Source organism: Mustela nivalis (assembly GCF_964662115.1).
Source record: "Mustela nivalis genome assembly, chromosome: 12".
In the NCBI taxonomy this organism is placed as follows: domain Eukaryota; kingdom Metazoa; phylum Chordata; class Mammalia; order Carnivora; family Mustelidae; genus Mustela; species Mustela nivalis.
The window spans coordinates 1,598,532-1,625,419 of NC_139031.1; the positions used below are offsets into that span (position 1 = coordinate 1,598,532).

The window sequence follows — 26,888 nt, forward strand, 5'->3', positions numbered from 1 at the left end:
AAAGAGGTAGAGGTGATTTGCTTAATTATTTTTGTTAAAAAGCATTAGAGTATTTTAAAACTTTGAAGGATGGGTTCTGCATTATGAATGTCTTATAAAAATTCTTATTTTAAAATAATTTAAGACTTACAGAGAAGTTGTAAAGAATATACTTTGCATAAACTTCACCCAGATCCACTACTGGTTAACATTTTGCCTCCTTTGCTTTATCTGGGTCTTTGGGCAAAGAGGGAGGGGAGGGGTGAGGAGGGACTGTACCGCTGAGGTGTAGCCCAAGCCACAGGTTAGGCAGATTTCCCTAAACGGGAAGGAGAAGGTGTGCAACCAGCCAACCTGCTGTTTCAAAACAAACCTTCACTGGCACTCTAAATAAAATACAAAAAATTACTTTATTTATACATTTTAATACATTAAAAAGTTTGTTCCTTATTCTGTTTTAGAGATGAAATCCCCTAGGGACTCCCGGCTGGCTCAGTCGGTAGAACATTTGACTCCTGCTCTTAGGGTCCAAGCGCCAGGCTGGATGCAGAGATTACTTAGAGGGAAAAAAAGACGAAGTCCCCTAAAAGATGAGGTCTTTTCACAAATTCTGTCAATACAATAGCAGTTCTCAACCTGCACCACAAGAAGCCCCCAAATTTCCATGTATACCAAGCACTGGGGACAGTATTTTCCAGAGCAGAGTATTACTGTAACACATCTTACTTTTTTAAGATACATTTTATTGTAGATGGGAAATAATAAACTATGATACTGTAGGGTCAAGTTTTACTTCATCTTTTTTAAAGACTTTATTTGTCAGAGACGGAGTACAAGCAGGGGCAGAGGGAGAGGGAGAAGCAGACGTCCTGCTGAGCTGGGAGCCCGACACAGGACTCGATCCAGGACCCGGGGCGTCGTGCATGACCTGAGCCGGAGGCAGCGGCTTCACAGAGCCGCCCAGGCGCCCCTACCATAATACATTTTGAAAACCCATATATTTACAAGCAAATCTGAGTTCACAGTAGCTTTTGGTCAAGATACACTCACTGACAGCATACTAACATGTGATACCCGTGACAGTGTGCTGCTATAAAGGGCTTTTACACCGAAAAAGGAGAAATTAACGGATGGCCTGCCACGTAATACCTGCCAGACTTGGACGTCAGGAAGGAAGTCACAAATTCATCCATGGCAAAGAGACCGCTTTTACTGTTTTAGTAACAAAGACGATATAAAAAGAGGATTCCGTTGAACCCAGTTTATCTTCTGCAAAAAGTCAGCCTGCGCAGCCATGCCCCCCACTAGGTGTGGGCCGTGTCAGGGACGGGCGACCGTTCTTCTCAGTCTTAGCGGCTGCCCCTGCTGTGAACGGCCTGTGGGCAGGTCTGCAGGTCATGGAGGAAGCAGGAGCTTATGCCGAGCACAGGTCGACGGTGTCGGTAAACCGGTGGTCTCGCTCGACTGACGCACTTTTCTTCCGAGCCCGACCCCGGGAGGCAGGCGGCTGTGCTGAGCCCCGCCGGCTCCCTGCCTGACCCCCACCCGCAGAGAAAGTGCAGGCTCCCGGCCGGTGCACTCTGTTCCCTGCGGACGCGGCTCGGGAGCAGCTGGGAGACGCGGAGTGGGGCGGCCGGCGGTGGGGCCGACGAGCTGGGAGAGGCCGGCAGGCCGCTGTTCGTGCTCCTTGGGCGTTCAAGACTTAAATCCGTCCGTTTAGGGACACACACGGATATGCTGCCAACGTCACGTGGTCATTTCCAAACACACGCTGCCGTCGGCTCACGTACAGCCGGTGTCTGAAAGCCTGTGACAAAAGGGGTTTCCACGGGAGCGGCCTCCCTCCGGCCAAGGGAGCCCCCTGCGGGACAGCGCGCCGCCGCCGGGCTCGTGTCGATGCCCCAGAAAAGACTATTCCGTGCACACGTGCTGATAACTTTTCAGTAGCCACAGGGGACACTTAACTCAAGTTCGCAGCACTTAAGACAGAGAAGCCGATTCTAAGAGCCGGAGAAGGACAGACATTCGTCGGTCATGACTGACTTTGCACAGACTCAGCCAGAGCCCAGGGTACTCGTGGGGCGTGTCTGTTGCTAGATGAGTGTTCACAGCTCGCAGGCGGCAGTGCTGTCCCAGTCACTTACTCCTCCCAGGACTTCGCCCAGAGGCCCACCGTCCGGCGTCTGACAGCTCTCTGGTGCCATCCACGTTGTCGAGTAAAGTGCGGTGTGTATGGGATGGGCACACACGGGACAGGCACACGGGACGTGCCCTCGCATGTGGGAACCGCACTGAGTGCTGGCAGGAAGCTCCCGGCCACACCGCGCAGGACAGGCGTCCACAAGGCTTTGGGCGACCGCTCACCCTCCCCACACGCTTGCGTTCCCAACAGTGAAATAATCCATGAGGTATCAGCTACCACATTTAACTAATGGTTTTTGGACTTTAAATCAGTCCATCAAAAAGATAAAAGACCCATCCAATTCTTTATCACTGCACCGTCTAGCGAACCATCTATTAAAAATAAGGCCAACACAGGGGCACCTGGGTGGCTCAGGTGGGTTAAAGCCTCTGCCTTGGCTCAGGTCATGATCCCAGGGTCCTGGGATGGAGCCCCACATCGGGCTCTCTGATGGGCAGGGAGGCGGCTTCCCTTCCTCTCCCTCTGCCTGCTTGTGATCTCTGTCAAATAAATAAATAAAAATCTTAAAAAAAAAAAAAAAAAAAAGCCACCACATACGTGATCTCACCCGCACCCTGCCCTGTCTCTACTGGAGGACCTGCCCGTGGCCACCTGTCCTGCCCTCCCTGCCTTCTGCCCTCCCCACTCTGGAAACAGATACGTGAGAACGTTTAAAACAGAAACACAGTATGACCTTGAATTTAAAAATTACTAGAAACGCAGGATCTCAAGCACAGCAGCCCGTGGCAGAGCCCTGCCACCTGCACATGCAGCCAGCGGCACAACGAGCCTTCTGGGTTTAAAAAGGGCATTTTCAGAGAAATGTGCGGGCCGCTCCTCTCCGCTTCGGGACTACATCATCAGGGAAGCCTTGCCCTGCAGAGCCTTGGTGGAGAGGTCGGCCCTCGCCCTCAGCCGTTCGGCCGCCTCCCCGCTCGTGCTTGCCGGCGCGCCCCTCAGCAGGAAGTGGCCGATGAAGAGCTTCAGACCTTCTCTCAGCAGGCCCAGCTTCGGGCTGTCGCTCACTCTGCGAGGGGCACAGAAGCGGGAGTCAGCGAGGAGCCAGCCTCCCCCGGCCCGCGATTCCCGGGAACCTCCAACCGGGAGACGGGACTGAATGGCTTTGAAAAGCAGAATTCTCAACTAAGAGCTTAACAGTGCACTCCGCGCTGTAGAGACCGTCACTGCCGGCTGTCAGGCAGCTTCATGTTCCCCAAATCGAACGCAGAAGACACCAGCTTCAAATAAGGTACTAAGCTGCGTGTCACGTATAACAACCTTGCTTTTTCTAAGTCAACGTAAGTGAAAATAACTTCCTTCACCTCTTCTCCACGTTTTAACAAAACAAGCTGAGAACATACCTTGCAAAAATTGAACCAAGGTCTTCAGCTTCTGTTTCCATTAACACAATATATAACACTTTTCGTAAAAAGTGGACTCTGGGTTTATCCAGTTCGCCGAATTCCACTATCTAATTAGAATCAGGACAGAGAAAACAAGTCACATTTAATCAATTTTTTCAGTAATTTCAAAAAGTAGGGGCATCTGGGTGGCTCAGCGGGTTAAAGCCTCTGCCTTTGTTCTGCTCAGGTCATGATCTCAGGGTCCTGGGATCGAGCCCCACATCGGGCTCTCTGCTCACCCCCCACCTCTCTGCCTACTTGTGATCTCTGTCAAATAAATAACAAAAAATCTCAATAATTTCAAAAAGTAGAGTAAAAACGCACCCACCCCTTTAAGTAAGGCTGTTTCCAGCTACAGAAGATGGAAGAGCTATGGGCGAGGGCGTGTGGCCACGGCCTCTGTGCCCTGCGGGCTGGGGCACGCACGCCACTGTCCAGGGCAACCTTCCCTGGATGAAGTTTCCGTGAATCAGGAATTTAATTGGTCGGGGGCAGGACGCCCACCACGAAGGGAGAGGCGGCCACAGAATCCCGCACCACGGCTCACCTGCTCCTATGCCTCCCGGTCCTCCTCCCCGCTTAGCGGTGGCCAGTGGGGGATTTAGAACGAGGACCTGCACGTGAACCCAAAGTGCAAGTGAGATTCTCAGAGATGAACAAAACAACTGTACCCATGCCTCGTACATGAGTTATGTCTACACTGCAAGGCACTGTGTACTTTCTAGGACGTCTAGGACGTGATAAACACATGTCCCCAGTGAGTTAGAATCTAAGGATGTGCGTTTTCTTGAGGTACTGGCTATGAACAATCGCACTACCGTTTTCAACGCTTTTAATACTTTCATCCAAGATACAAACCTTTAAAATAGAAAGCGGAAGTGATTTCGTCTTCAACAAGTGGGCTACCAGGTGAACCAAATTAGAGAAATTAGTGGCTGGCAAATTTTCTAAGTCTCGAAATTTATCCCATATGCTGAACTGGAAAGTCATCTGATGGGAAAAAAAAAGTTACAACGTGGGCTGCTGTTACAAGTCACCAAGACGTAATCCAGCCGTATTCGGAGTGGTGTCCACGTCAGGATGAGCCCGGAGCAACGCGGCCTCCTTCGCTGCACACACCCGCGCCTGTCCTGCCACAGTAGCTTCTTTCTGCCGTGGGTTTCCCCTCCAATCGGCAGAAATGCTGAGAAAGATCAGAGAAGGCTGGTGCCATCTAAGATCTAAAAGGCACTCCCCCGGGGACGCAGGCTGCACGACACCCTCCTCTGAGACAGGAAAAGGGGGCCTGGCACTCCTCTGCCCCGTCCCTCGGCCTCCACGACACCCACCTGCGCTCCCCGAGAGCGAGCCTGGCCGCGGGCATGGGTCCTGGAACTGTCCCCCCGCACGCGGCACTCGGCGCAGGCTGACCGTCTCACTCGGGGCGCTCGTTCTGGGCGGGCTGAGCCAGATGATGTCCAGGGAAACAGTGGAGCACAGGTGACTGGCGGGCTGCTAGTGGGCTTACCTGGAACCTTCTCTGGTATTCACAGAACTTGCCGGCCAGGAATGCGTAGAAAGGGTTGTAGGTCTTCTCTTGAAGGCAGCAATCCACGAGGACATGAACGATCTCCCGCTCCTGCTGGTCCTTCAGCCGCAGCCTGCGACGCAGAGGACACGGAGACGGCGGGTCACGAGGCGGGAACCGTGGGCAGGCCTGTCCTCGTGCCCGCGCGCTCTGCATTTGAAGCCCATAAAGGAAAATTAGCATCAGATTTGTTGAGGAGTATTTTGTGAAGGTACACGGGTACTTTCAAAATCGTTTTACAGGGGCGCCTGGGTGGCTCAGTGGGTTAAGCCCCTGCCTTCGGCTCAGGTCATGATCCCAGAGTCCTGGAATCGAGCCCCGCATCGGGCTCTCTGCTCAGCGGGGAGCCTGCTTCTTCCTCTCTCTCTGCCTGCCTCTCTGCCTACTTGTGATCTCTGTCTGTCAAATAAACAAATAAAATCTTAAAAAAAAAAATCGTTTTACAACGAATTACAGAAACTGTACCAGGAAGTTTTTAATTTAGAAGTCATCAGAAACACAGCTGCAATATGAGGATTTTTTTTTTTAAAGATTTTTTATTTTATTTGACAGAGAGAGATCACAAGTAGGCAGAGAGGCAGGCAGAGAGAGAGAGGAGGAAGCAGGCTCCCCGCTGAGCAGAAAGCCTGATGCGGGGCTCGATCGCAGGACCCTGAGATCATGACCTGAGCCGAAGGCAGCGGCTTAACCCACTGAGCCACCCAGGCGCCCTCAATATGCGGATTTTAAGTAAATTTATAACCACCCACAGACACTGTGACTAATCAGTTGGTCAGCTGAGACTTTTAATCAAAATATACCTATAAAATGTTCCAATTTGGAACCACCAGTGGCCAGTGCAGGGGCAAGACTGGACCCAGGGCAGGAGGGGAGAGAGGACAGTCCAGCTGGCCCGAACGGCATCTGACCCGACCCTCGTAAAACCAACTGTGCTGATTTCTTCGACAGCATCTGATCACAGTGTCTGCACTAATGCTTACTTCAGAAGCTTCTCAAACGCATCCAAGAAATCTTCACTAGTCATTATCGTACAGAATATGTTCCTCCTGACATCGGTGTTCATTCTTTGCTTTCGGGCGAGTTCTAGTATCTTCCCACTAACCTGAAAGAGGGGCAATTAAGATCACATTGATGTCTCAAGAAGTTACTCTGGTTCACTGTGGTTACCAAGTCTCTAAAAGACAACACGTATGCTTCCCTGGCTTATACTGAAGACTAATTCTGAATTACATGGAAATAGGTTTATGTGTGAATGCTACACCTTTATTCTCTGGTGCGCTCCCACAAGAGAAAACCAGAGCAAGAGACAAAGCACACCACAGGAGGAGACAGCCGCCTGATACGGGGGAGCCTCTCAAGGGCAGCGCGGCCCATCCATGCAGGCAATACCAGCATGTATCAGAGAGAGGCGGCCACAGCCAAAACAGGCAGGACGATGAGGTGTGTCATGGGACCCTGAGACCAAAAAGGGTGATCAGGGGAAAATGAAGGAGACCCGAATAACATAGGAACTTTAGTTAAAAATCAAATACCAAGAAATATGAAGAATTCCGACAATCTGAAATCCAAGTCTAATGGACGGGAAGCCGCACCTTGTGGGAACACCTGTCCCTCAGGACCGGCATCTGCAACCCGAGGGTTCGGACTTTCCCAGGCTCCCCTTGTTTGGTTCAGTTTTTAAGTCCTTTACGTACACTATTTTGGGACTTAAAAAAACTTAAAAAGAAACCACAGAAATTGAGTGAAATCCTATCACAAAACAGTAACAACTTCTGGAGGGGTCTGAGGGAGCCCATGTCTGTATGTCTCATAACCGCGCAACCAACTGGGGACTCCCGCAGGGCCGGCCGAGGGACACCAGGGCGACAGCGCAGGGCTCTCATACCGTCCCCGAGGGCGGCTTCTCTGCGATCTTCTGCTGACCGTTGTCAATCATAGGGGCCCCAGTCCACACGGACCCCACGATCCACCAGCGGCCGGTCTGCTCGGCATTCAGGATGCTGTCCCAGGAGATGCGGAGCTGAGTTTCGGCGCCCGAGCCGGCGCTGCGCACCTGAGAGAGGAGCAGGTGAGACGCTGCCGCTGGCTCACAGTCTGCACTGTTGCCGCCTCGGGCGTTTTTTCTTTGATTTTTTTTTTAAAGATTTATTTATTTGACAGACAGAGACCACAAGTAGGCAGAGAGGCAAGAGAGAGGGGGAAGCAGGCTCCCCGCTGAGCACAGAGCCCGATGCGGGGCTCAATCCCAGGACCCTGAGATCATGACCTGAGCCGAAGGCAGAGGCTTCACCCACTGCGCCCCCCAGGTGCCCCTTGGGCGTTTTCTGCTCCTGACTGCGGAACTGCCGGCTCGTGAGCGCTGTGCCGGGTCACTGACAGTCAGGGCAACTGACCAGTTTGGAATCATGCCAAAGGCAGAGGTAAACTCAATGCCTCTGCTTGAAGGCTAAGGGTCTACCACCTCGAACACTGCTGTCTTTGCAAAGCTGTTGCACCCGGCAAGAGGCTCAGATGCAGATGCAGACCCCAAGGAAAGCCGCATGCAGCTGGTGTTAAAAACTTGCCCAGGAGCACCTGGGTTTGCAGAGCCGATCTGAGACCTGCCCAGAGCCAGGGCTAGGGATGTCCGTGGGTCTCAGCTGCCGCCCCACACCGGGAGTACCTGGGGAGCCTCAACAGGTGGGCCCCACCACCCCAATGCTGACTTTATCAGTCTGGGTGGGACCCTGGCCTGAGACCTCTTTCAAAGTGACCAGAGTTTTCTATGGTGCGGCTGAGTCGAGCACCACAGGCTTGGGGCTGGGGACGCTGTGCTCATAGGGACGGCCCTGCACCCGGCCCACTTGGAGGGTCTCACCACAGAAATGTGACACTTATTCCCAGTATCTTGGAACTCCTCCACGACCCCCCCACCTTTTAAAAAAGATTTTATTTAACAAAGAGAGAAGCAGCGAGAGAGGAACACAAGCAGGGGGAGTGGAAGAAGGAGAAGCAGACTCCCCGCCGAGGAGGGAACCTGATGTGGGGCTCGATCCCAGGACCCTGGGATCATGACCCAAGCCGAAGGCAGACACTTAACTCACTGAGCCGCCCAGGTGCCCTGGAACTCTTTTTTTTTTTTTTTTTTTTTTTTAAAGATTTTATTTATTTATTTGACAGAGAAAGATCACAAGTAGACAGAGAAGCAGGCAGAGAGAGAGGAAGGGAGGCAGGCTTCCCGATGAACAGAGAGCCTGATGCGGGGCTCGATCCTGGACCCCAGGATCATGACCTGAGCTAAAGGCAGAGGCTTTAACCCACTGAGCCACCCAGACACCCCCTGGAACTCTTTTTTTAAAAGGATTTATTTACTTTAGAGCGAGAGAGTGCAGGCACCAGTAGGGGGAGGAGCAGAGGGACAGAGACTCTGAAGCCGACTCCAACTGCCCCGGGCATGGGGCCTGACACGGGGTGTGATCTCACCACCCTGAGATTCCGACCTGAGCTGCAATCAGGAGTCAGCTGCTCAACCGACGGAGCCCCCCAAGCACCCTCTTGGAATGATTACTAACCAGACATGGCACTGACTTCCAGCTCCGACTGCCTTCACAGCTTCACAACGAGCCCATGTGGATGGGGAGCTCACCAGGGGCACCGGGGCAGCTCCGTGGCTCAAGCCTCTGACTTCAGCTCAGGTCATGAACCCAGGGTTCTGGGATGGAGCCCCGCATCGGCTCCCTGCTCGGTGGGAAGCCTGCTTCCCCCTCTACCGACCCCTGCTCGTTCTCTAATAAGTAAAATCTTGAAAAAAAGAGAAGAAAAGAGCCTCACCAACGCTCTCTGTAACTTCCTGAGCTTCTCCACAGGCTCAGGGTCATAGCCCGGGATCTTCCGCACGTCATTGTTCTTCAGCGCCAACATGGTCTCCAGCATAAACCGAACCTTTAAGGAAACATAACAGAAGAAATCACCGTTTCAGAGCCCGAACAACAGACCCTCTGTTCTGGGAAGAGCCACATCGGCTGCACACAGGGTCACCGCTGCTGACAGTAAACCGGTGATGGTTTTCTGGAGACAGTCGCCAACAAGAACCTCTTGCTCAGGACCACATCTCAGTACGACTGTGCCACCTGGCCTCTGCCGCAACCCTGAACACCCCGAGATCTGACATCGCCTCCTCCACCCCCATCACCTCTGACCCACCCCCGGTGCCCATCGCGCCCCCGCGGTCTTAGTTCCGCTGTATTCCAACTTCTTCCCCGTGCCTGCCCTTCTTACCTTTTTAACTTTCAAAACTGAAAATATCCTAATTAGGAAAAGTTGTGAGAACGATAAAAAAGAACTTCTGCATACCCTCCTCTGAGCTTCTCCCCAACGTCACCTACTTCCCTCTACCTAACTCGCCTGCTGCAAAGCTCCCGTTTAACAGCATACCCTAATCACAGTCGGGGTGTGCAGCTGCCATGATCACCGTCAGAACATCTTCATCCTCCCCAGAAAAAAACTCCACGCCCACTATGGACACTCCCCATCTCCCCAACCCCCATCCCCAGGTAACAGAGGCTCCTTCCTGCCTCTGCTGTCTTCTGGGTTTTAAACTTGGCCTCAGAGCATTCAACCCAGGAATAAGTGCTTTCTTGGGACACTCTGGGGCCAGGCTCCAGGAGCCTCGTCCTGCTCTCCCTCCCCTAAACCACGCAGCTGAATGCCAGCGCTCGTCCGCTCCCCACTGGACCCCAGCAACTCCCCAGCCTGCGCAGCTCCTGGGATTGCGCCCCTTCGTGGGTGACACCAGCACCTCATTTCAGGATTTCCGAAGCAGCCTGTCTTTCTTCCTGCGTCTGTGTCCTTCTGCTGGCCTCCCGTCCAGCACGGGTAACCCTGGCCTTTCCTGTCCTTCAAACTGCCTCTCCCGCCGGCCCACGCCGTCTGCTCCCGCCGACCTCCTAACCCCACAGCCACTGCTGCTAGGCTAAGCCTCCCTGCCGGCGCCCGCGGTGGCCTCTCCCTGCCCTGCCCTCCTCTCCCTCTTCTCAGTGTGGTCAAAGTACCGTGGAAACAGCATCCATCGCTTACCTGGCTCAGAACCGTCTGTGCCTCTAGGATAAAATCCCGGGCCCCTGAAAAGGTTCCCAAGGCCTCTTGTGGCCAGCCTCCGCCTGCCCCTCCTGCCCGCTCCCCTGCAGGCTCCTGACACCAATACTTCTCTCGTTTCTAAAGTGACTTCCTCTCCTCTCTTACAGGCTTCCCGTGGCTCGCCTGTGCCTCGAGCAACTGGCAGATGAGGTGGGAAGCACAACCAGCCCCCATCTCCTCGATGGGCTTGGAAGACTCAGGGCCCACCGCTGTTAAGCAGCAGGGCGGAAACCCAAGAGTGCTGACGCCTGAGGCTTGTGCCGCAGCCTTCCTCAAGAAAACGCTTTCCGGAAAGACAAATGTTAAAGAAACGGATTCTTAAATTCACAGAATATCTGAGTCCTTAGAAGAAAAACAGTTCTTTCACATTCTGGTGATAAAGCCACAAAACCTGATGAGGCAAAAAAACAATGGGGATCGCGAAGAAATTACATGTGATTTTACCCCAAACACTTATTTTAAAGCTCTGGTCAGCGTGTGAGCACTCGGGCACTCAGGAGCAGGTCAGGCTTACCCTGGTCTGGTCCTGGAACTTGCCGCTGGCCGCACTGGCTTTGGCCTGGGCCTCCACGATCAGTTCCTTGAGTGACAGAGCATCATCTTTTCTCAACGAGAAGCCCACGGTTTTCAGCATTAATAGGGTCAGTTCAATATCTTTTTCTGTGAAAGTCCCAATAAGCTTTTTCAAAATGTCAAAGACCAGGCAAGCGTGCACCACGTGGAAGTTATACAAATGAGCGACGACGGTGAGCAGGTTCTCACACTCCTTCCCTTCGCCTCCGTTCTTATAGGCGGCGTCAAACCTCTTCACCACGGCCTCCAGAAAGTGAGCACCAACCTGGACAAAGACAGGGGAGAGAATGTCACTGCGAACACGCAACAATCAAACATCAGCAAGCTCTTCGCGAGGGTCCTTCTTCCTTCTTCCACAAAACTTAAATGTATGTTGAAAAAAGAACAGTGTTTTTTTAAGTTAACCCATAAAGCGTACACGCAGCAAGGTATAAACTCCAACGCGGCGTGAATGTTAGCGAGCAGTGAAGTCTGATCGGAGAGTAAGAGGCTGCAGTGACTGACGACCCACGGCGACCTGCCTCAGCTCCCAAACCCCAAAGAACGTCCTCTGTTCTTTAAAATCAACAAGGTCCTGTTTTTAGCCAGCAGCCATTCTGATGCCTAAAAAAGGAAAATCATTAAAACTGTCAAGAACACATGTGCAGCTCTAGGAACGTCCTGCTGTTCGCCACCCTCGTCTCTCCGGCCTGGAGGGGCCAGAGGGGCCTCTGGAGGGACCGGAGGCAGGGGCTCAGTGCTGGCAGGGAGGGATGTCGGCACACTGGCCACGGAATGAGCGCTGAAACGTGGACGAGGAACCTGAGGGCTACACCCTCCTCCTCCTCCTCCGACCACCGTACTGTCCAGATGCGACCTGCAGGGAATCAGAGCTCTGCAGACAGCAAGACAAACGCAGGCATAAAACACACTTACGTTTGTTTTCAATCACACGAGTGGAATAACTATGTTAACATTCGTCAAAACTCTAGATTCCAGGTAATATCTTCAAAATAAAACTTAGTATGACTTTGGGGGACCTGGGTGGCTCAGTGGGTTAAAACTTAGTATGACTTTTATTTTTTTATTTATTTTTTAAAAAAAGATTTAATTTATTTATTTGATAGACAGAGATCACAAGTAGGCAGAGAGGCAGGCAGAGAGAGAGGAGGAAGCAGGCTCCCCTGCTGAGCAGAGAGCCTGATGCAGGACTCGGTCCCAGGACCCTGAGATCATGACCTGAGCCGAAGGCAGAGACTTTAACCCACTGAACCACTCAGTTGCCCCACGACTTTTATTTTTTAACATGTTATTTTTTTCAATAATCCACACACCTACTGTGGGTGTGGTTCCACGCTGGAACCCACAGCCCCGAGATGATGAGTCGCACGCACCACTGACGGAGCTGGCCACACCCCTACTTAGGGTATCACTGAAAAATAGGAAGAACATTCCTGCTGCTGCAGTTACTGAAGAACATATGTGAATTCGGGGTGCTCGAGTGACTCAGTCGTTAAGCATCTGCCTTTGGCTCAGGCCATGATCTCAGGGTCCTGGCATCGAGTCCCACATCGGGCTTCCTGTTCAGTGGGGAGCCTGCTTCTCCCTCTGCCCCCACACCCCGCTTGTGCTCTCTCTCTGATAAATGAATAAATAAAATCTTTAAAAAGAAAAAAAGGTACATTAATTTTGACTTGGGGAATTTAACACAGATCTGTGCACACCTGATTTTTATTTCTAAACGACTCAGAAACAGCTCAGTAACTGACAACACGGGCTCCGTAACAGACTCTCCTTCCGTGAACTCCCACGAGGAGGTTTTTGTCAGGGAGCTGCGGGAGGCGTAATGGCCCCAGTGCCGAGGGCTCGTCACCCGCCGGGAGAAGTGCTAGTGCGCCTCGTTAGCCAACTACCATGACGGTTTCCCGTGGCGTGAGTCATTTCAGGTGTCCTTCGCGCTCCTGAGGCAGAGGCGTGAATGAGAAGTCGGACCCGTAACCTCCGGTGTTCAAGTCCATGAATCCCTGCATGTTGTGCGCGGCAGGGGGGCCGCAGCACGGAAGACCGCTCCCACTCCTGTCTCCGGAGCGCCCTCTGCAGCACGGGGCACTCCCGGGTCCCCTCCTGGTGGGGCGGCGTCCAGGGACTCCGTTATACCTCACCCCCGAGAGAAGGGACTCACGGGGTCTTACGTGAAAACGAGGACGGCTCTGAGAAAAACAGCTGCTTCGAAGCGAGATTCTCCAAACCACCAGCACAGACGTCGGGGCGGGGAGTCATACTGCTCCGAAGATGTGGGGCCTGCGCCTCTCTGTGCCCCTCCCAGTGCCCAGAAGGTCCTGGAACATGCACCTTGCAAACCTCGCCCACCGTACTACAGCTGCACGCGAAAGCCTGGTTCCCAGAGGTCGTCTATGGAGAGCGACGCAGCCCGCAGCGGCGGGACCGGCGGGAGAAGAGCCGTCCGACCGGAAAGCGCCCTCCCGCATCAGGCAGAAGTTAGGATGACTAACCAGCCTCGCCCAGCACTTCCTCTCGGCTGTACCCCAGAACGCACTCTTCGCCTGCAGACGGCGCTGAACCACCCCGCGCGGGAAGACGCCAGTGCAGAGCCGCCAGGGGATGGGGACCCCGTGGCAGCCCAGGCAGCATCTCCCCGGCGGCACACCGCTGTCACCGCGGAACCTATAGTGGCGTGAAGGACACGGAGCCCGGCTGGTCCGTGGCTGCTGGAGAGCTTGCACAGGCTGGGAAAGACTCCAGGGAGCTCTGGGTGCAGTGGACCAAGACAACGAGGGGCGGCAGCGTGCTGCCAACAGTTCCAGAGTGCTCTGCGGCCGCCCACCTGCCCTCCTGGCCCTGCTGGGACCTGCGCGGATGGGAGGAAGGGGGGCACCCCTGTGCAGACCTGCCCCAGGGGCCAGGCCGTTCCCCGGGGCTTTGCTGCCAAAGCCCCTTCCTGCAAGGAGGGTGATCAGAAGGCAAAGAAACCAAAACCTCCAGGAGAGATCCTGCCCCACAGAAAGCCCCAAAGGGGCACGGAGTCCTTGAGGATGAATGTCACCTGGAACTATGAGGCCCTACTCACCAATCGTCCGTTCGTTCCCGGGCCTTGGCATGAACGCGCGCAATCAGAGTGGTTTCCTCCAACGACCCCGGGACAGGCCACCGGGGGGAAACAGAACTCTGCCTAAGAGGCTGGCACTCACCATATGCAGTGACAGAAAAGGCCTCTTTTATCAGAGCCAGAGTGGGCACCACATGGCCTCCCTGGGGTGAACCCAGAGGCCGGCGAACGAGGACAGAGCACACGACGAGGGGGGACAAGTCCTCCTTCAGCGGCGGCTGTTACCCAGCAACGTGCAAGTGCTCCCTGTGCGCTGTTCGAACGAGTCCCGACACAGGCCTGCTTCACACAGGAGGGCGCGGGAAGGTCTGGGTCCACCCAGAGGGGGCGCTGGTGGCTCCAGGCCTCACCCCCGTCACGTGTCCCCCTCGCTGGCTTCAGTCCAGGTCTACCTCCCAGGCTGTGGCCTCACTGACGAAAACACTGACCTCCATCCAGCACGGACGGACACCGGAGTGGCAAGCCTGCACGCAGCACCGCGTACAGAGAGTCTGAGACCAGTCCCTGCTGCAGGGGGAATACGAAGAAAAGACCGGAGCCTGCGCGATGCACAGCTCCGGGCAGGGTACCTACCTCGACCCCGACCGTGTGGTGAAGGATGCTGAGCACCAGCACGGGCTCCATCACCAGCCGGCTGGGCACGGCGGCGGCGGGCGCGCAGGCGCTCAGGAGGACGCCCGTCAGGGTGCTGTTCACGTCCTTCCTGCTGTGGGCCCTGTACAGCTCCTCCAGCTGCCCGCTGATGGAGGCCACGCTCGGCTCGCTCAACCTGCAGACAGTGGTCAAAGCAGAGGGGCGGTGAGGCCTCACCCCGGGACGGACGCGATCAGCTGATGTACATCAGTGGAAGTCATCGACACTCCTGCCGCCCCGAGTCATGCACACACCAAACCCACGAGCGGCTCTGATCTCGGCTGCTAACCTAACGCATACTGCGTGTCCTCACACAGAATCCGCAGGAAGCCTCCCTCTCCACCTGAAGCGTGGCCCCGGCGAAGCCCACGGAGGGCTGTCTTGTTGAAGAGCACGGAGACCGTAAGGACGACACGCCTGGTAGCTGGTCCAGCGTCCCAGGCAGAGGCAAGGAAGCAGCCTTACTAGCACATCAGGCGTGCTGCTGGGAAAAGTCCAACGTCTCTACTTTTTGGTCTGTGGCCACCACAAGTTTCTAGTTCCCACACGGAGAAAAGGTTGCTCCCTTGCTGGGTAGAGGAGAAGGGTGGGTAGGGTGCACGACCGCCACCGCACCCATGCCGACACTCAGCACTCGCACAGCGTGTTGGGGGAGGGTCCAGGATGTACGCTGTTCTGTTTTTGTCGTTCACTTTTTTTAGGGGTAGTTGGGGGGCTCAGTTGGTTAATTGTCTGCCTTCGACTCAGGTCATGATCCCGGGGTTCTGGGTCCGAGCCCTGCATCGGGCTCCCTGCTCAGTGGAGGAGTCTGCTTCTCCCTCTCCCTCTGCCCCTTACCCCGACTTGTGTGTACACATGTGCACTCCACTCCCTCTCTCAAATAAATAAAATCTTAAAGAGTTTAAAAAAATATTTACTTAAGAGAGACTTCAAGTGCACGTGAAAGTGAGTGCAGAGACCGATGTGGGGCTCCATCTCAGGACCCTGAGATCACATCCTGAGCAGGAGTCAAGAGCCGGGACACTCGACCAATTGAGCCACCCAGGCGTCCAGAAAACACTGATCTGTTTTCATTAAAAACAAAGCAGTGGGTGTGTGGGAGGTGGGGTGGGGGGTAGGTCGGGGGACGAGAGGACTGGGTACGACCACGAAGGCTAGCAGGAGCCACGTGGTGCTGGGAGGGTCCCCTCTGCACCGTGGTCAGGGACCTGACGCTTCCTGCAGCGGAGAATGCACACTTGTGTGACCCGAAGGAATAAGCAAGGGGGCTGCGCGCCGCACTCCTGAGCGGCAGCACCATGCGGGGGCAGGACAGGCCCTGCCGGCCCCTGTTCCTGGGACTTTTCAGAACCATGTGGGCACCTGCGTGGCTTTCGGACCCTCAAGGGTTCAAAGTACCAAGTGGAAAAGGTGGGCTTCCTGCTTTTCAGCGTACAGATCACAGGAACAGAGAGGGGCAGACCAACTACCATGCCCCCTCCCCATCGCTTACAGTCTAGTTCCCGGCAACGTTTCTCTAACTTTAGAAAACAGACGAGCTCTTGGCACGGCTGAGATGGCAATGGATGAGGTACCTGTTGATCAGACCTTTGACATGTTTCTGCAGCCTCTGCAGGCCCTCCTTTCTCTGACCACTCGCGGTTTCCTCAGCTTGCCTCACGTGAGGGGGGATGTACTTGCCCTCGTTCTCACAGAGACTCTGCTTGAAAAAACAGAATTACAAAAGTTTTACGTGAACCAGATACTCTCCTCTGCTTGCCATGCTCCCGTTCCCGCAATAGAGTCCCAAGGAGGCACGGAAGCTGTAACGACCGACCACCGAGGCTTAACGCCCCTTAGAAATGTGCTGAGCGCAAGGGGGGGGGGAGGGGGGGCTGAGTGGGGGTCACTGCTGCAGGGACGGTCAGCATCTTCTCCGCCCTGTGACTTCGCCGCCGCACCTGAGCCCTCCACTGTGCACGAGCTCAGGCTTCGCGGCCGGCTGGCACAGCAGCTCACACGCACCTCGATCCCGTGCACCCCCAGTCTGGAGGGAGAGTGTCCTAAAGTGACTCTAAACTCGTCCAAAGCATCTATGAACACGTGGCAGCATTGGTCGGGCGCTCAGTATCCCCCGGTCTGCCACACGGAGGGCTACATGTCACTCCTCTGACCCACACTCCCCGGCCCGCGGGTGGGCTTTGGGAGACAACCACGGCATGATCCACGCCGTCAGGGGGTTACGCGGGGCTGGGGACACCCCATTCATGCACCCAGAAACCGTGGCTCTTGTGACCCCCATGAGCTCAGGCCGCTCGTGAAGAGACCTTCGCAGGCTGTGAAAGCAGAGTCAGGACGCGACCAAGGCTCTGGGAGAGGACGGCCCGAGAGAGGTCGGAGCGCGCAGACCACCACACAGCGAAAGGCTGGGGGAGAACCGTGCCGGGGAGGCACAGATGGCGGGGCAGGAAAACGCGCGTGCGGCCCGACTGACCCGCCAGGTGCCGGCTGAGGGGACCGTGTGGACCGCGAGGGGCAGCCCGGGAAGGCCTCGCTGCTCTGTCCTGGATCCTGACTCCACCTTCGGTGCAGACCCTAGCCCAGGGCGCGCGGCCGACCGGCTGTTTCGGATGCGCCGCGGGAGCAGCGGGCGGGAAAAGGAGAAGGGCGCGGGGAGGGCAGAGCCGCGGCGGTGCTGCAGGCCTCCCGCACCTCGGTGGCCGGAACAAAGGGGGGGCAAGGTGGCTTCGGACACGGAGCGAAGGAGAGTCCGCCTTAGCACAGCCGGGGGGACGGCCTCCAGCTTTCGGGATGAAAAGAGCGCTAGGGACGTTCTGTCCCGGAGCTGCTCGTTGTGGGGTTACAAACACAACACCCCGGTTCGCCCCACGTTGGCTGCACAACTGCCGGTACCTCGGCCCCAGGCTTGCCACCCCCTCCCTTCAGGCAAGGAACCGAGCTCCCACCGACCCACCGACCTGGTCCGCTGCGCCCGGGTCCTCCGGGGCCGGCTCCCTCCCTCCGTCCGCGAAACGGACCCTCCTTCCGCTCCTTCCGCACGCGGCTCGCCCTTGCGGGGCTGGTTGCCCGTCGTCGTCCACGTCCGCGTCCTCGGTCTCTGCTCCGGCTTCTGCTCCCGGCCGGCCCTCTTCTTCCTCAGCCTCGTGCTGCCCTTCGCCCTCCGTGCCGCTGTCGGTGCCGCTGTCGGTGCCGCCGTCCGTGCCGCTGTCGGTGCCGCCGTCCGTGCCGCTGTCGGTGCCGCCGTCCGTGCCGCCGTCGGTGCCGCCGTCCGTGCCGCTGTCGGTGCCGCCGTCCGCGCCGCTGTCGGTGCCGCCGTCGGTGCCGCCGTCCGTGCCGCTGTCCGGCAGCGTCTGTCCGGCGTCCTCCTCCCCCTCCTCCTCGCCGTCCCCCGCGCGGCCGCCTTCGCGCCAGCCGCCGTGGTGTCCAGGCTCCAGGGCCCCCAGGAGGTAGTCGAGCCCATCCCGGGCGAAGCTGAGCGGCACGGAGCTCCCGCCGCCCTTCCTCTTGCGCTTGTTCAAGCCGAGGCGCCGCTCCAGCTTCCGGATCTCCCGGTCCTCCTCCTCGTTGGCCGCCAGAAGTGCCCGTTTCCGAGCGGCAGCGGCGGCCGCGGAGGGCCTGGGGGTCCCGGGGGGGGCTCGGGGCTCGGGGCGGGCCCGGGCGCCCTTGGCCTGGGGAGGTCGCAGCTCCTCCGGCGGCGGCGGCGGGGCCCGACGAGGGGACGGCCGGCCGCCCTCCCCCGCCGCCGCCGCCGCCCCGGGGCCGCCCGTTCCCCCGGCTCCGCCGCCGCCGCCCGCACGCGGGCCCTCCGCGAGCCCCGCAGTCCTCCGCAGCCGGCGCGCCTTCCTCAGGTGCCGCTTCTCCTTCCTCAGCTCCTTGCGGCTTTTCCTCCCGCCCGGCCGCACGCGCCCGCCCGTGGGGGGCCCCGCGGCGCCGCCGGGGATCTCACCCTCGGAGCTCGCCTGCACGAACTCCTCCACCGCGAGCTTTAGCCGCTTCAGGGCCCCCTCGGTGCCGCCCCCCGGCCCGCGGCGTACCCCGCGCCCGGGCTGCCTGGGGGGGCCCCGGCCCCGGCGGCCGAGCCGCCGCGCCGTTCCAGCGCTCGCGGGCGCCGCCATTTTCCCGGCTGCTCCTACGCCGACTTCCGGCCGGGGCGGGACTTCCGGACAGAGCGGGCGCCGTGCGGGGCGGACCGGCGCCCCCTGCCGGCGGGAGGGCGGCACTCCGGGACCGCCCGGGATCGCGAGCGCACAAATACGTGCTCATCTAACGCAGCACACCTTGCGGCGCGGTGAAGGGGCCTCCTGGCGACCGGCCGCGGAAGTAGGCGTCGTCGTCTGCAGGGGCGACTCCAGACGCGCGTGCGTCTCCGCACCGGAGGGAGGACATTAGTGCTGTTTTCTGTGCATTTGACCTCGGCGTCCGGGGGCTGCTCCGGGGCTTCTGCCCGGGGAGGCTGGGACCCGGCCTTGTTGGAAGCAGGGTCCGGGCCGCTGTCGTCAAGGGGCGGTGGCGCCTGGAAGGAGCGCAGCGCTGGCTCTTCGTTCTCCTTCGGGGAACAGAGGTAGAGGAGGTTTTCCTGGATTTCCCAGCGGGAAGTTGGGACGCCCGGGGAAGGTCACGGAGCAGCAGCTTCTCGCCGGCAAGGCCAGGGCTTGCGGGAGCCGGGGGGGCTGCAGGGGCCGCGGGACAGATTCTCGGCTGGAGCCCCGGGAAGGAAGCAGCCCGGCCCGCACCTCGGCTTCGCACGTCCGGCGTCGGGACGGAGAGGAGGCGCTCCTGCTGTTCGGGAGGCGAGCCCAGCCCACGGGCAGGAGGCGCGTGGAAGCACCAGGGCCTGCTGGTGCGCAGGGAAGAAAAGCTTTGGAAAGGACAAGAGTCACAACCCAATAAAAGTGCAGAACTCAGGGTGCTCTGGGGCTGGGGTTCAAACCCTGACCTCTCCGCTTCCCAGCTGTGTGAACTCACCGAGGCTCAGCTTATCTGCAGAATGGGCGGATGACAGTGCCACCCACCGGGCTGGCAGAATGGGCGGATGACAGTGCCACCCAACGGGCTGTTGTAAAGACCAGCGGGCTTTTACAAAGTAACTTCCTCGTTTCGTTTTCACGGTGCAATTTGCAGTGCTTCCCTCTTGCTGTGCCCCAGGGCCTCTGCCAGGCCCTCTGTTCTCCGTCTGTCCCATCCTCACCCTTGTCTGAAGCTGCTAGTGGTCTCCTTTCATCTTCATTGGGGGCTGCGGTGCTCCCCATGCCTCCCTGTGAGGGCTTGTTCTCCTGGGCTACGGACACTGGGAGTGAATGTGTCAAAGGCTGAAGGTAGGAGCCTTCAGGGCAGAGAGACACCGTGATGTCAGCTGGTGCAGGTCACCGAGCTCCTAGAGAAAAGTGTCAGGGGAGGCAGGGTACCCTGGGGGCAGCTCCAGTCCTGGGAGTCTGGGGCTCAGGAGCAGGTGCATGGGGTGCTGGCCCACCACTGCTTTCCTGGGTGCCTGCCCTCCCGGGCGCTGGCCGTACCCAGGGGCGAAGCGAGAGCAGGGATGAGAAAGCTTGTCTCCATGTCCTCACCTCCAGGTTCTGCTGGGCTCCGGCTTCTGCTGTCACGCGCTGGGGTCCGTGCTCCCCTCTCGTTGAAGAATTTCTCAGATACTCACTGGGGAGAGGGAGCCAGAGATGCTTGTTTCTAACGCATTTTGACAGGACCCAAATGAATCAAATCCATCCACTGATACAGAGTCCTGGGGCAGGGGTGGCGGTTGGGCCTGTTGTCACTCGGGCCGTTGTTGTCCCTGACTTCCCAGATCACGGGGCGTTTGTGAATCATTCTGAGCCCTGGGCTGGCCCTGGCTTCCTTATCAAGGAGGTTCTGCTCTGACGCCACGGATTCTAGGACTCCAGGAGGGGCTGATGGGGGTCAATCTTGAAACCCTAAAGTGAGGGAGGCCTTTGGCATTTTTTTAAAAAAATATTTTATTTATTTATTTGACAGACAGATCACAAGCAGGCAGAGACAGACAGAGAGGGGGGAAGCAGGCTCCCCGCTGAGCAGAGAGCCCAATGTGGGGCTCGATCCCAGGACCCTGAGATCATGACCTGAGCCAAAGGCAGAGGCTTTAACCCACTGAGCCACCCAGGCGCCCCGACCTTTGGCATTTTTTTCTGGCTGCTTCGCACTTGGAGGAGCTCTGTTCCCAACCTGCAGACTGCCTCAGCCCCACCGGAAAGGAGGCTCTTCTTTCCCAGTGAGAGCTGCTGGGGGCAGGGCAAGCCGCGGCAGCACCGTCTTGTCGTCAAGACAAGGAGTGAAAGCGTAAAAGCATCCGTTAACGGCACAGGGCCCATGCAGCGAGGGCCCGGAGCAAGGGGTAGCAGCGGCTGCTGGCGCGGGCACGTGGGTAGGCTCGTGCAGAAAACAAGCAGCTGCGGGGCCGGGCCAGGTGTGACAGGTTTGGCAGCCCCCGCTGCGTTTTCATTCTGGGAGCACAAGGAAACCAGGGGAATGCTTTAGGGAGAGCCGAGGGTCTCAGTGTTTGGTGTGGGGGGGTGGCCTAAAGAACTTTTGCCTGGTGAAAAGCTCACCCACCTGCCTGCAGGGCTGACCGAGGCGGGTCAGAATGGAAGGGCAGACGTGAGGCCGTTGCATCAGACACTTGTCCCCCAGCCTGGAAAGAATTGCGGTTTGGGGCTTTGCCTGAGAGCTTTTTACAAGTAATAGCATGAATGATCTATTAAGAGTAAAATGAGACACGACGTGAAGCGTAGCCTTTAACTGTGTCTTCGTCCAACTGTGACAGAACGCCGCAGACGGGGCCTGAACAGCACATGTTTATCTCTCCCAGTGCCAGAAGCTGAAGGTCCAAGGTCGGGATGCTGGTAGTCTCAGTGTCTTGGGAGACCCCCTAACTGGTCACGATGACATCTCGCTCTGTCCTCACATGGTGGAAGGATGAGGAAGGGCTTGGGGTCCCTTCTGTTAAAGCTCTAATCCCAGCCTGGGGTTCCACCTCACGCCCTACTCACCTCCGAGGTCCCCCTCCAGACACGACCGCACTGAGGGTGAGGACTTGAACATGTGAATTTGGGGGGGGCGCAAATATTCTGTCCATAACACTTCGGCTCACAAACTTTTTTTTGTTTCAATGCACATGTTGATTAAAAATTTTTTTTCTGGGGCGCCTGGGTGGCTCAGTGTGTTGAGCCTCTGCCTTCGGCTCAGGTCATGGTCTCAGGATCCTGGGCTCAAGCCCCGCATCGGGCTCTCTGCTCAGCGGGGAGCCTGCTTCTCGCTTTCTCTCAGCCTGCCTCTCTGCCTACTTGTGGTCTCTCCCTCTCTCTGTCAAATAAATAAAATTAAAAATTTTTTTTCTGATGCAAGATTATTCCAGCTCATCATAAAAAAATGGAAGCTTTTTTTTTCTTTTAAAGATTTTATTTATTTGACAGAGAAAGAGACGGCACAAGCAGAGGGAGTGGGAGAGGAAACAGGCTCCCTGCTGAGCAGGGAACCCAATGCGGGGCTCGATCCCAGGACCCTGGGATCAGGACCTGAGCTGCAGGCGGACGCTTGCCTGACGGAGCCCCCAGGCGCCCCAGACCGGAAGCACCGCGGTCACACATTCACGTAGGAGGGACGTCCTCTGTGCGCTCTTCTGTCCAGGAATGTGTATCCTTGTGGATATGCGACGTGTAACTAACTTGCATTATGATGGTGATGAGAGTGATTATTATTTTTTACCAAAAGAGGATCTATTGTCTTGCAATCTATGAGAGATACAGCTTAGGTTTCTTTTCACGTCAGCGACTTGGGGCCTGACCGCTGCTGAGCAGAGGCCTACGGGGAACACAGCACTGGAGTCCCCCCAGGCCCGAGTTAGAATCTGCGTTCCACAGCCTCCAGGATGACCCAGGCATCGGAGAGGCCTGAACTGGGATCCACCACTCCTTCCAGTGGCTTGAAGGGCTCCGCTCTCGTAGACGGGTGCTGATGAAGAATATTTATGGTTTCCGCTTGAGAACCCAGCCCTTGCTCTCCTAACAAACACTCTAGCACGCGTCGTGTGTGCGTCTGCAGGGCTTGGGTACAAGCTCCCTGCCACCGTCATCTTGGAAGTTGCTTCCAGGAACTGGATACGGGTATTTTTTGAACGCATTGATAATGCCACATTTGCAACCCCAGAGCTGTGCCCGTTTGTGCTGCAGTCGTGGGAGTGAGCCCCTGTCCCCACAGCCTCTCCTTCACAGCACCTCCGGGGTTTCATCTTCGCCATCTTGTGGGTGACCTTGTCGGTGGCCCTTGGCTGCGAGGTCAGGTCGCACACACCTCCTTCTTCTGCCTCCTTCACCACCCGGCCTGCTGAGCCCCAGCCCAGAGGTCTTCCCCAGCATCCACACTGGTGCCCTGCCGGAGAGCATTCAGCCAGACCAGAGTCTCCTCCTCTCCATCCCGGGGGCCCCTGCCCTGGGCAGCTCCTGCCTTTGGCTCTCTCCAGTTCATGGGCTGCCACAGTGCTCCGTCTCACCCTGAGTCTCTCCTTGCCGTTCTCCTGTGGAAGATCTTTCGTGGCTCCTGGAAGAACCACGTTCAAAGCCTTTCAGCCCACTTGGGTCCCCGCCGCCGCACCCCACACTGGCCTCCCTTCTGCACGTGTCCTGGTTTGGCGGTTCACTCCGTCCGGTACCTCCTTCACTGCCCTCTGGCTTGAAGTGCCCCTTCTGCACGATCACCCCCCTGCTTCGCCCAAACACAGCTTCCTGCTTCCCTTGGCGGCTCCCTCTGTACCCCCAGTCGGACAGCTCAGCGTGTGGCAGCCATGTGCGGGCCCCCAGACCTGCTTCTGTTCCTGGCTGGCAGTGGCCACTCAGGTATTTGTTGGAACGCCCAAGTGCAGTCACATCGGAGCAAAAAAGAACTTTTGAGAGTCTTTCCCTCACTGCGTTAATCAACTACGGAAAGTCTGGGTCCAGAGCCCCAAGGTCCGGGCTCCCTCTCGACGGCACTCGGGCGGCGTTCAGCTGCAGCCCCCAGGGGCAGGTTAGACGTGGGGAAGGACTTTTCCATGGGAGGAGCACCAGGGCACCTTGGCTTTTAGACGAGCGTGCACGGGCCTTGAGTGTTGTGTCTGGTAGAGGTCAGCCGTAGGGTGCCCGCCCTTGGACACCACTCACCAGAGGACTAAGGAGTTGTCCCTGAGGCACAGACCTGCGCTGACATCCCTCGTGCAGTAAAGAAAAGGAACAAAAGTCGAAGTTGTCTGTTGTGATCTTCAGTGTTTTTCGTTCACAAGCCAACTGTTTATCACGTGAAGACACTGATCTATAAATAAATCTGAAAGCGGTGATGTAGCTGGGCCTTTGCCGTCTTCAAGCCGAGGCGATGGTCTGTAAATATATTTGTCTGTGTCATTGATCCCTTCATTATTAATGCCATGGCTTTCATTTCGGTGATCAATCTCATTCCTGATTACCGAAGTCCTTAGGAAACCTTCGTCCCTGGGTACGGGCCCCGCGGTCAGGAAAGCGCTGTCTGCTTCTGGCTCTATTTCAGACGCGCCATTAGATTTCATTACTCCTTCCTGCTCTTTCTGTACGCGCTTCCCTCTCCGCGGCTTCCTCCTGTCTAGAGATGCCCCCCCCCCCCTTTGCAGCATTGCCTAAATGCCCTTGAACTAAGGCAGTTACGGTCTCCACGCGGGGCCTGCACCTTCTAGGTCTTTGTTCTGCCGTTTCACTAGTTCTGTGGGATTTCTCACTCTTTTCGGGAACAAAATTGCTTTGCTGCTTCTGTGCAAGGCTTGGTCGTCAGGCGGGCTTGTGTCCACGCAGGGCAATCTTGGATGTGTGCTTTTCCCATCAGCGTTACCACGTGAGACCGTCTGTCCTGATGTTTACTGTGCTCTGGGCCGGGATAGACTGAGGACGTCCTTTTTTTTTTTTTTTTTTAAGATTTTTATTTATTTATTTGACAGAGATCACAAGTAGGCAGAGAGGGAGGCAGAGAGAGAGGAGGAAGCAGGCTCCCCGCCGAGCAGAGAGCCCGATGCGGGGCTCGATCCCAGAACCCTGAGATCATGACCTGAGCCACCCAGGCGCCCCAGGACGTCCGTTTTTACGTGGACTTGTAAAACTCCATTTTCTCCACGGCTGTTTGGTCTTGCTTGCGCTGTATCTTGCTTGCACTAGAGCAAGCTAATCATCATTTGAATTTTGAAATAGATTTTTCAATTAGCCTAAAATCCTCCTTAGTATATATTCGCTGGCTGAAATCACCAGCACTTTAATATGCTCAGCCTCGGTGTAAGCACGGTCTCCTCCGTCCTCGCTGTGTCTGGGGGTGCTGTGAAGGTGACAGCTCGTGCGGGTCGCAGGAGATGTGCTCCGGAGACCAAGGCTGGAATCCCTGGAGGCCAGCGGCGCGGCTGTACCATCCCGCCCAGACATCCCCAAAAGGAGCGACGCTGCCCCCCAGCTTACTCTCCAGCCTCCCCCTGCCCTTTCTCCCAGGTACGCCTTTTCGTGCAGCTAGCCACACACGACCTCTGTTTTGAGATTGACCTTGGGTCCTCTCCTCAGAAGGCCCCACACCCTCTCTTGGAGCATTCCTCCTGACCGTCGAGGCATCGTGGTGGCTGGTGGCTGGTTCCTATGGTTTTATCCAAGGAAGGGTCACGCTTTTTTGATTTCTCAGTGCCTGGCATCAATGTCTTTAGCAAGCACCTGTTTGCTGGTTGCTTGAAGTGGAGATGTTTGAAAATTTTACAGCAACCGAGTTGGGATCCCTGACTTGGTGATTTGGGGTTCGAGGTTCCTGCGGGAGAGAGTGGGCTCACTATGGTTGGGTTACAACTGGAGTTGCAACATACGCACTTCTTCGGAGAATTTGAACAGGTTCTCCAAAACGTATCTGCTGGTCTTGTACTAACAATAATGAGCTTGAATAGAATTTCACGTTTCTGTGTTAATGAGGACGGCTAACATTTATGGCATGTTTGCCATGAGACAGGCCCTTTCCCAGGCTTTTTAAAGTCCCCTATGATCCCAGAGGCAGCGGGATGAGGGTACAAAGCCGGAAGAGGGGGCTGGTTGGCCCTCCTCGCTTCAGTGGGCAGGGTGGGCAGGCCGTGTCCGTATCCGCAAGAGGAGGGTGGTGTTGTGTCTTATTTACCCTCTGACCGAAACAAGGCATTTGCAGAGGCCGGTCACGCCAGCGGGAAGGGCCCTTTTAAAAGCACTCGCTGCTTTACTCACCAGACCGCTGCTGCATCTTTCGTGTGCTGTGTCTGTAGTGTTTGAACTGTATTGGGGGTGGGGGGGATAAAAAGACAAAGAGAGAGTAACTATCCCAAGGAAGCCAATATCTATCACCCGACAAGCAGTTTTATAGGAGGTTGGAACTTGGTGTGGGAGAAGTGGGAATAACGCAGACAGAATAATTTTCGTATTAGTGCAGAGTAAATCTTTAGCAAGAATCAGATGGTGCCTATGCGCTAGCTTTTAAATTAGCCGTGTTTTAAATAGCGTAGTTTAAAAATACACAACTATAAATCAGGAGGCCACTGTAAATCAAGGTCTCGCATTACCGAACTTTGTGTCTCCTTTGTGAAATGTGTGATGAATCTTTCTGTTGCCAGGAAAATGGTCCTTCCTGTTGCGGGACAGAGTGTGGCTCTAAGAGTCTCCTCACCCTGGGGCAGCCGGCATACAGTCTGTCCTTCCGAGGCCCAGCTGTCCAGGACTTCAGGGGTGACCGTCCACCCCAACACACATTTCCTCGTTTTGCTTTCTTCCTGGCACGGCCACTTTGCCATGATGAAGACATTTTCCTCCTGAGAAGCTCTGTCCCGCCCCTGAAGTTTTGTCAGGCTGAACCCCCACCACTTGAGACGCAACAGCTCTGGGCGAGGCCACCTCTCCAGGCTTGGTGTCGACCCAGAGGCTCATCAGAATTTCATCCTGAAAAATGAGGCAGGTCTAATATTTCATTTCTCAATTCATTTTTCCAAGAGAATAAATAGAAAACAAATTCTTTTGTTTGGGTAAAGTGTATCTTTAATATAGCATCATGGGTGGGCTTCAGCGTTCGACGGGCGAGCGCTCCCTGGGCTCCCGAGAGCAGCCGGAGGCAGCTGCTGGAGAACTTTCTGCAGCTTTTAGTGGTCTGTTTCTGCCATATGACTCCCAAGACAGGAACTGTCTATGTGCGAGATTTTACGACCTCAGTATAGATCCAAAGCTTTTAATGCACCTTTTGCCTTTATCATAATGTCACTGGGAAAACCAGAGTGGGCCGGAATGGTCTTCTGACACAAAAGTGCACGTTTAATTATGTCGGGATGGC

At 56.2% G+C, this 26,888-nt stretch overlaps 1 protein-coding gene and 1 long non-coding RNA gene across 3 annotated transcripts; one reads left to right on the forward strand and one right to left on the reverse strand.

The window, feature by feature from the left end:
• Positions 1–370: 370 nt before the first annotated feature.
• Positions 371–18,696, reverse strand: NOM1 (nucleolar protein with MIF4G domain 1). 2 transcript variants are annotated; one of them, XM_082692932.1, is made up of 11 exons: positions 17,516–18,696; positions 16,133–16,257; positions 14,499–14,694; positions 10,761–11,084; positions 8,942–9,052; positions 7,017–7,184; positions 6,112–6,233; positions 5,072–5,204; positions 4,423–4,554; positions 3,523–3,632; positions 371–3,188 (listed from the first exon to the last, which is right to left on the reverse strand). In XM_082692932.1, exons 1-11 carry the CDS (start codon positions 18,671–18,673, stop codon positions 3,014–3,016), a joined length of 2,754 nt encoding a protein of 917 aa, XP_082549058.1. In that variant the 5' UTR covers positions 18,674–18,696; the 3' UTR covers positions 371–3,013. The 2 variants fall into 2 exon arrangements, with proteins under 2 accessions (XP_082549058.1, XP_082549057.1); XM_082692931.1 differs by having other exon boundaries at positions 16,133–16,260.
• A 959-nt stretch (positions 18,697–19,655) lies between these two features.
• LOC309845248 lies at positions 19,656–26,573 on the forward strand. Its single transcript, XR_014301160.1, has 2 exons — positions 19,656–19,873; positions 26,182–26,573. It is a non-coding gene; the product is annotated as an uncharacterized lncRNA (long non-coding RNA).
• Positions 26,574–26,888: the final 315 nt, after the last annotated feature.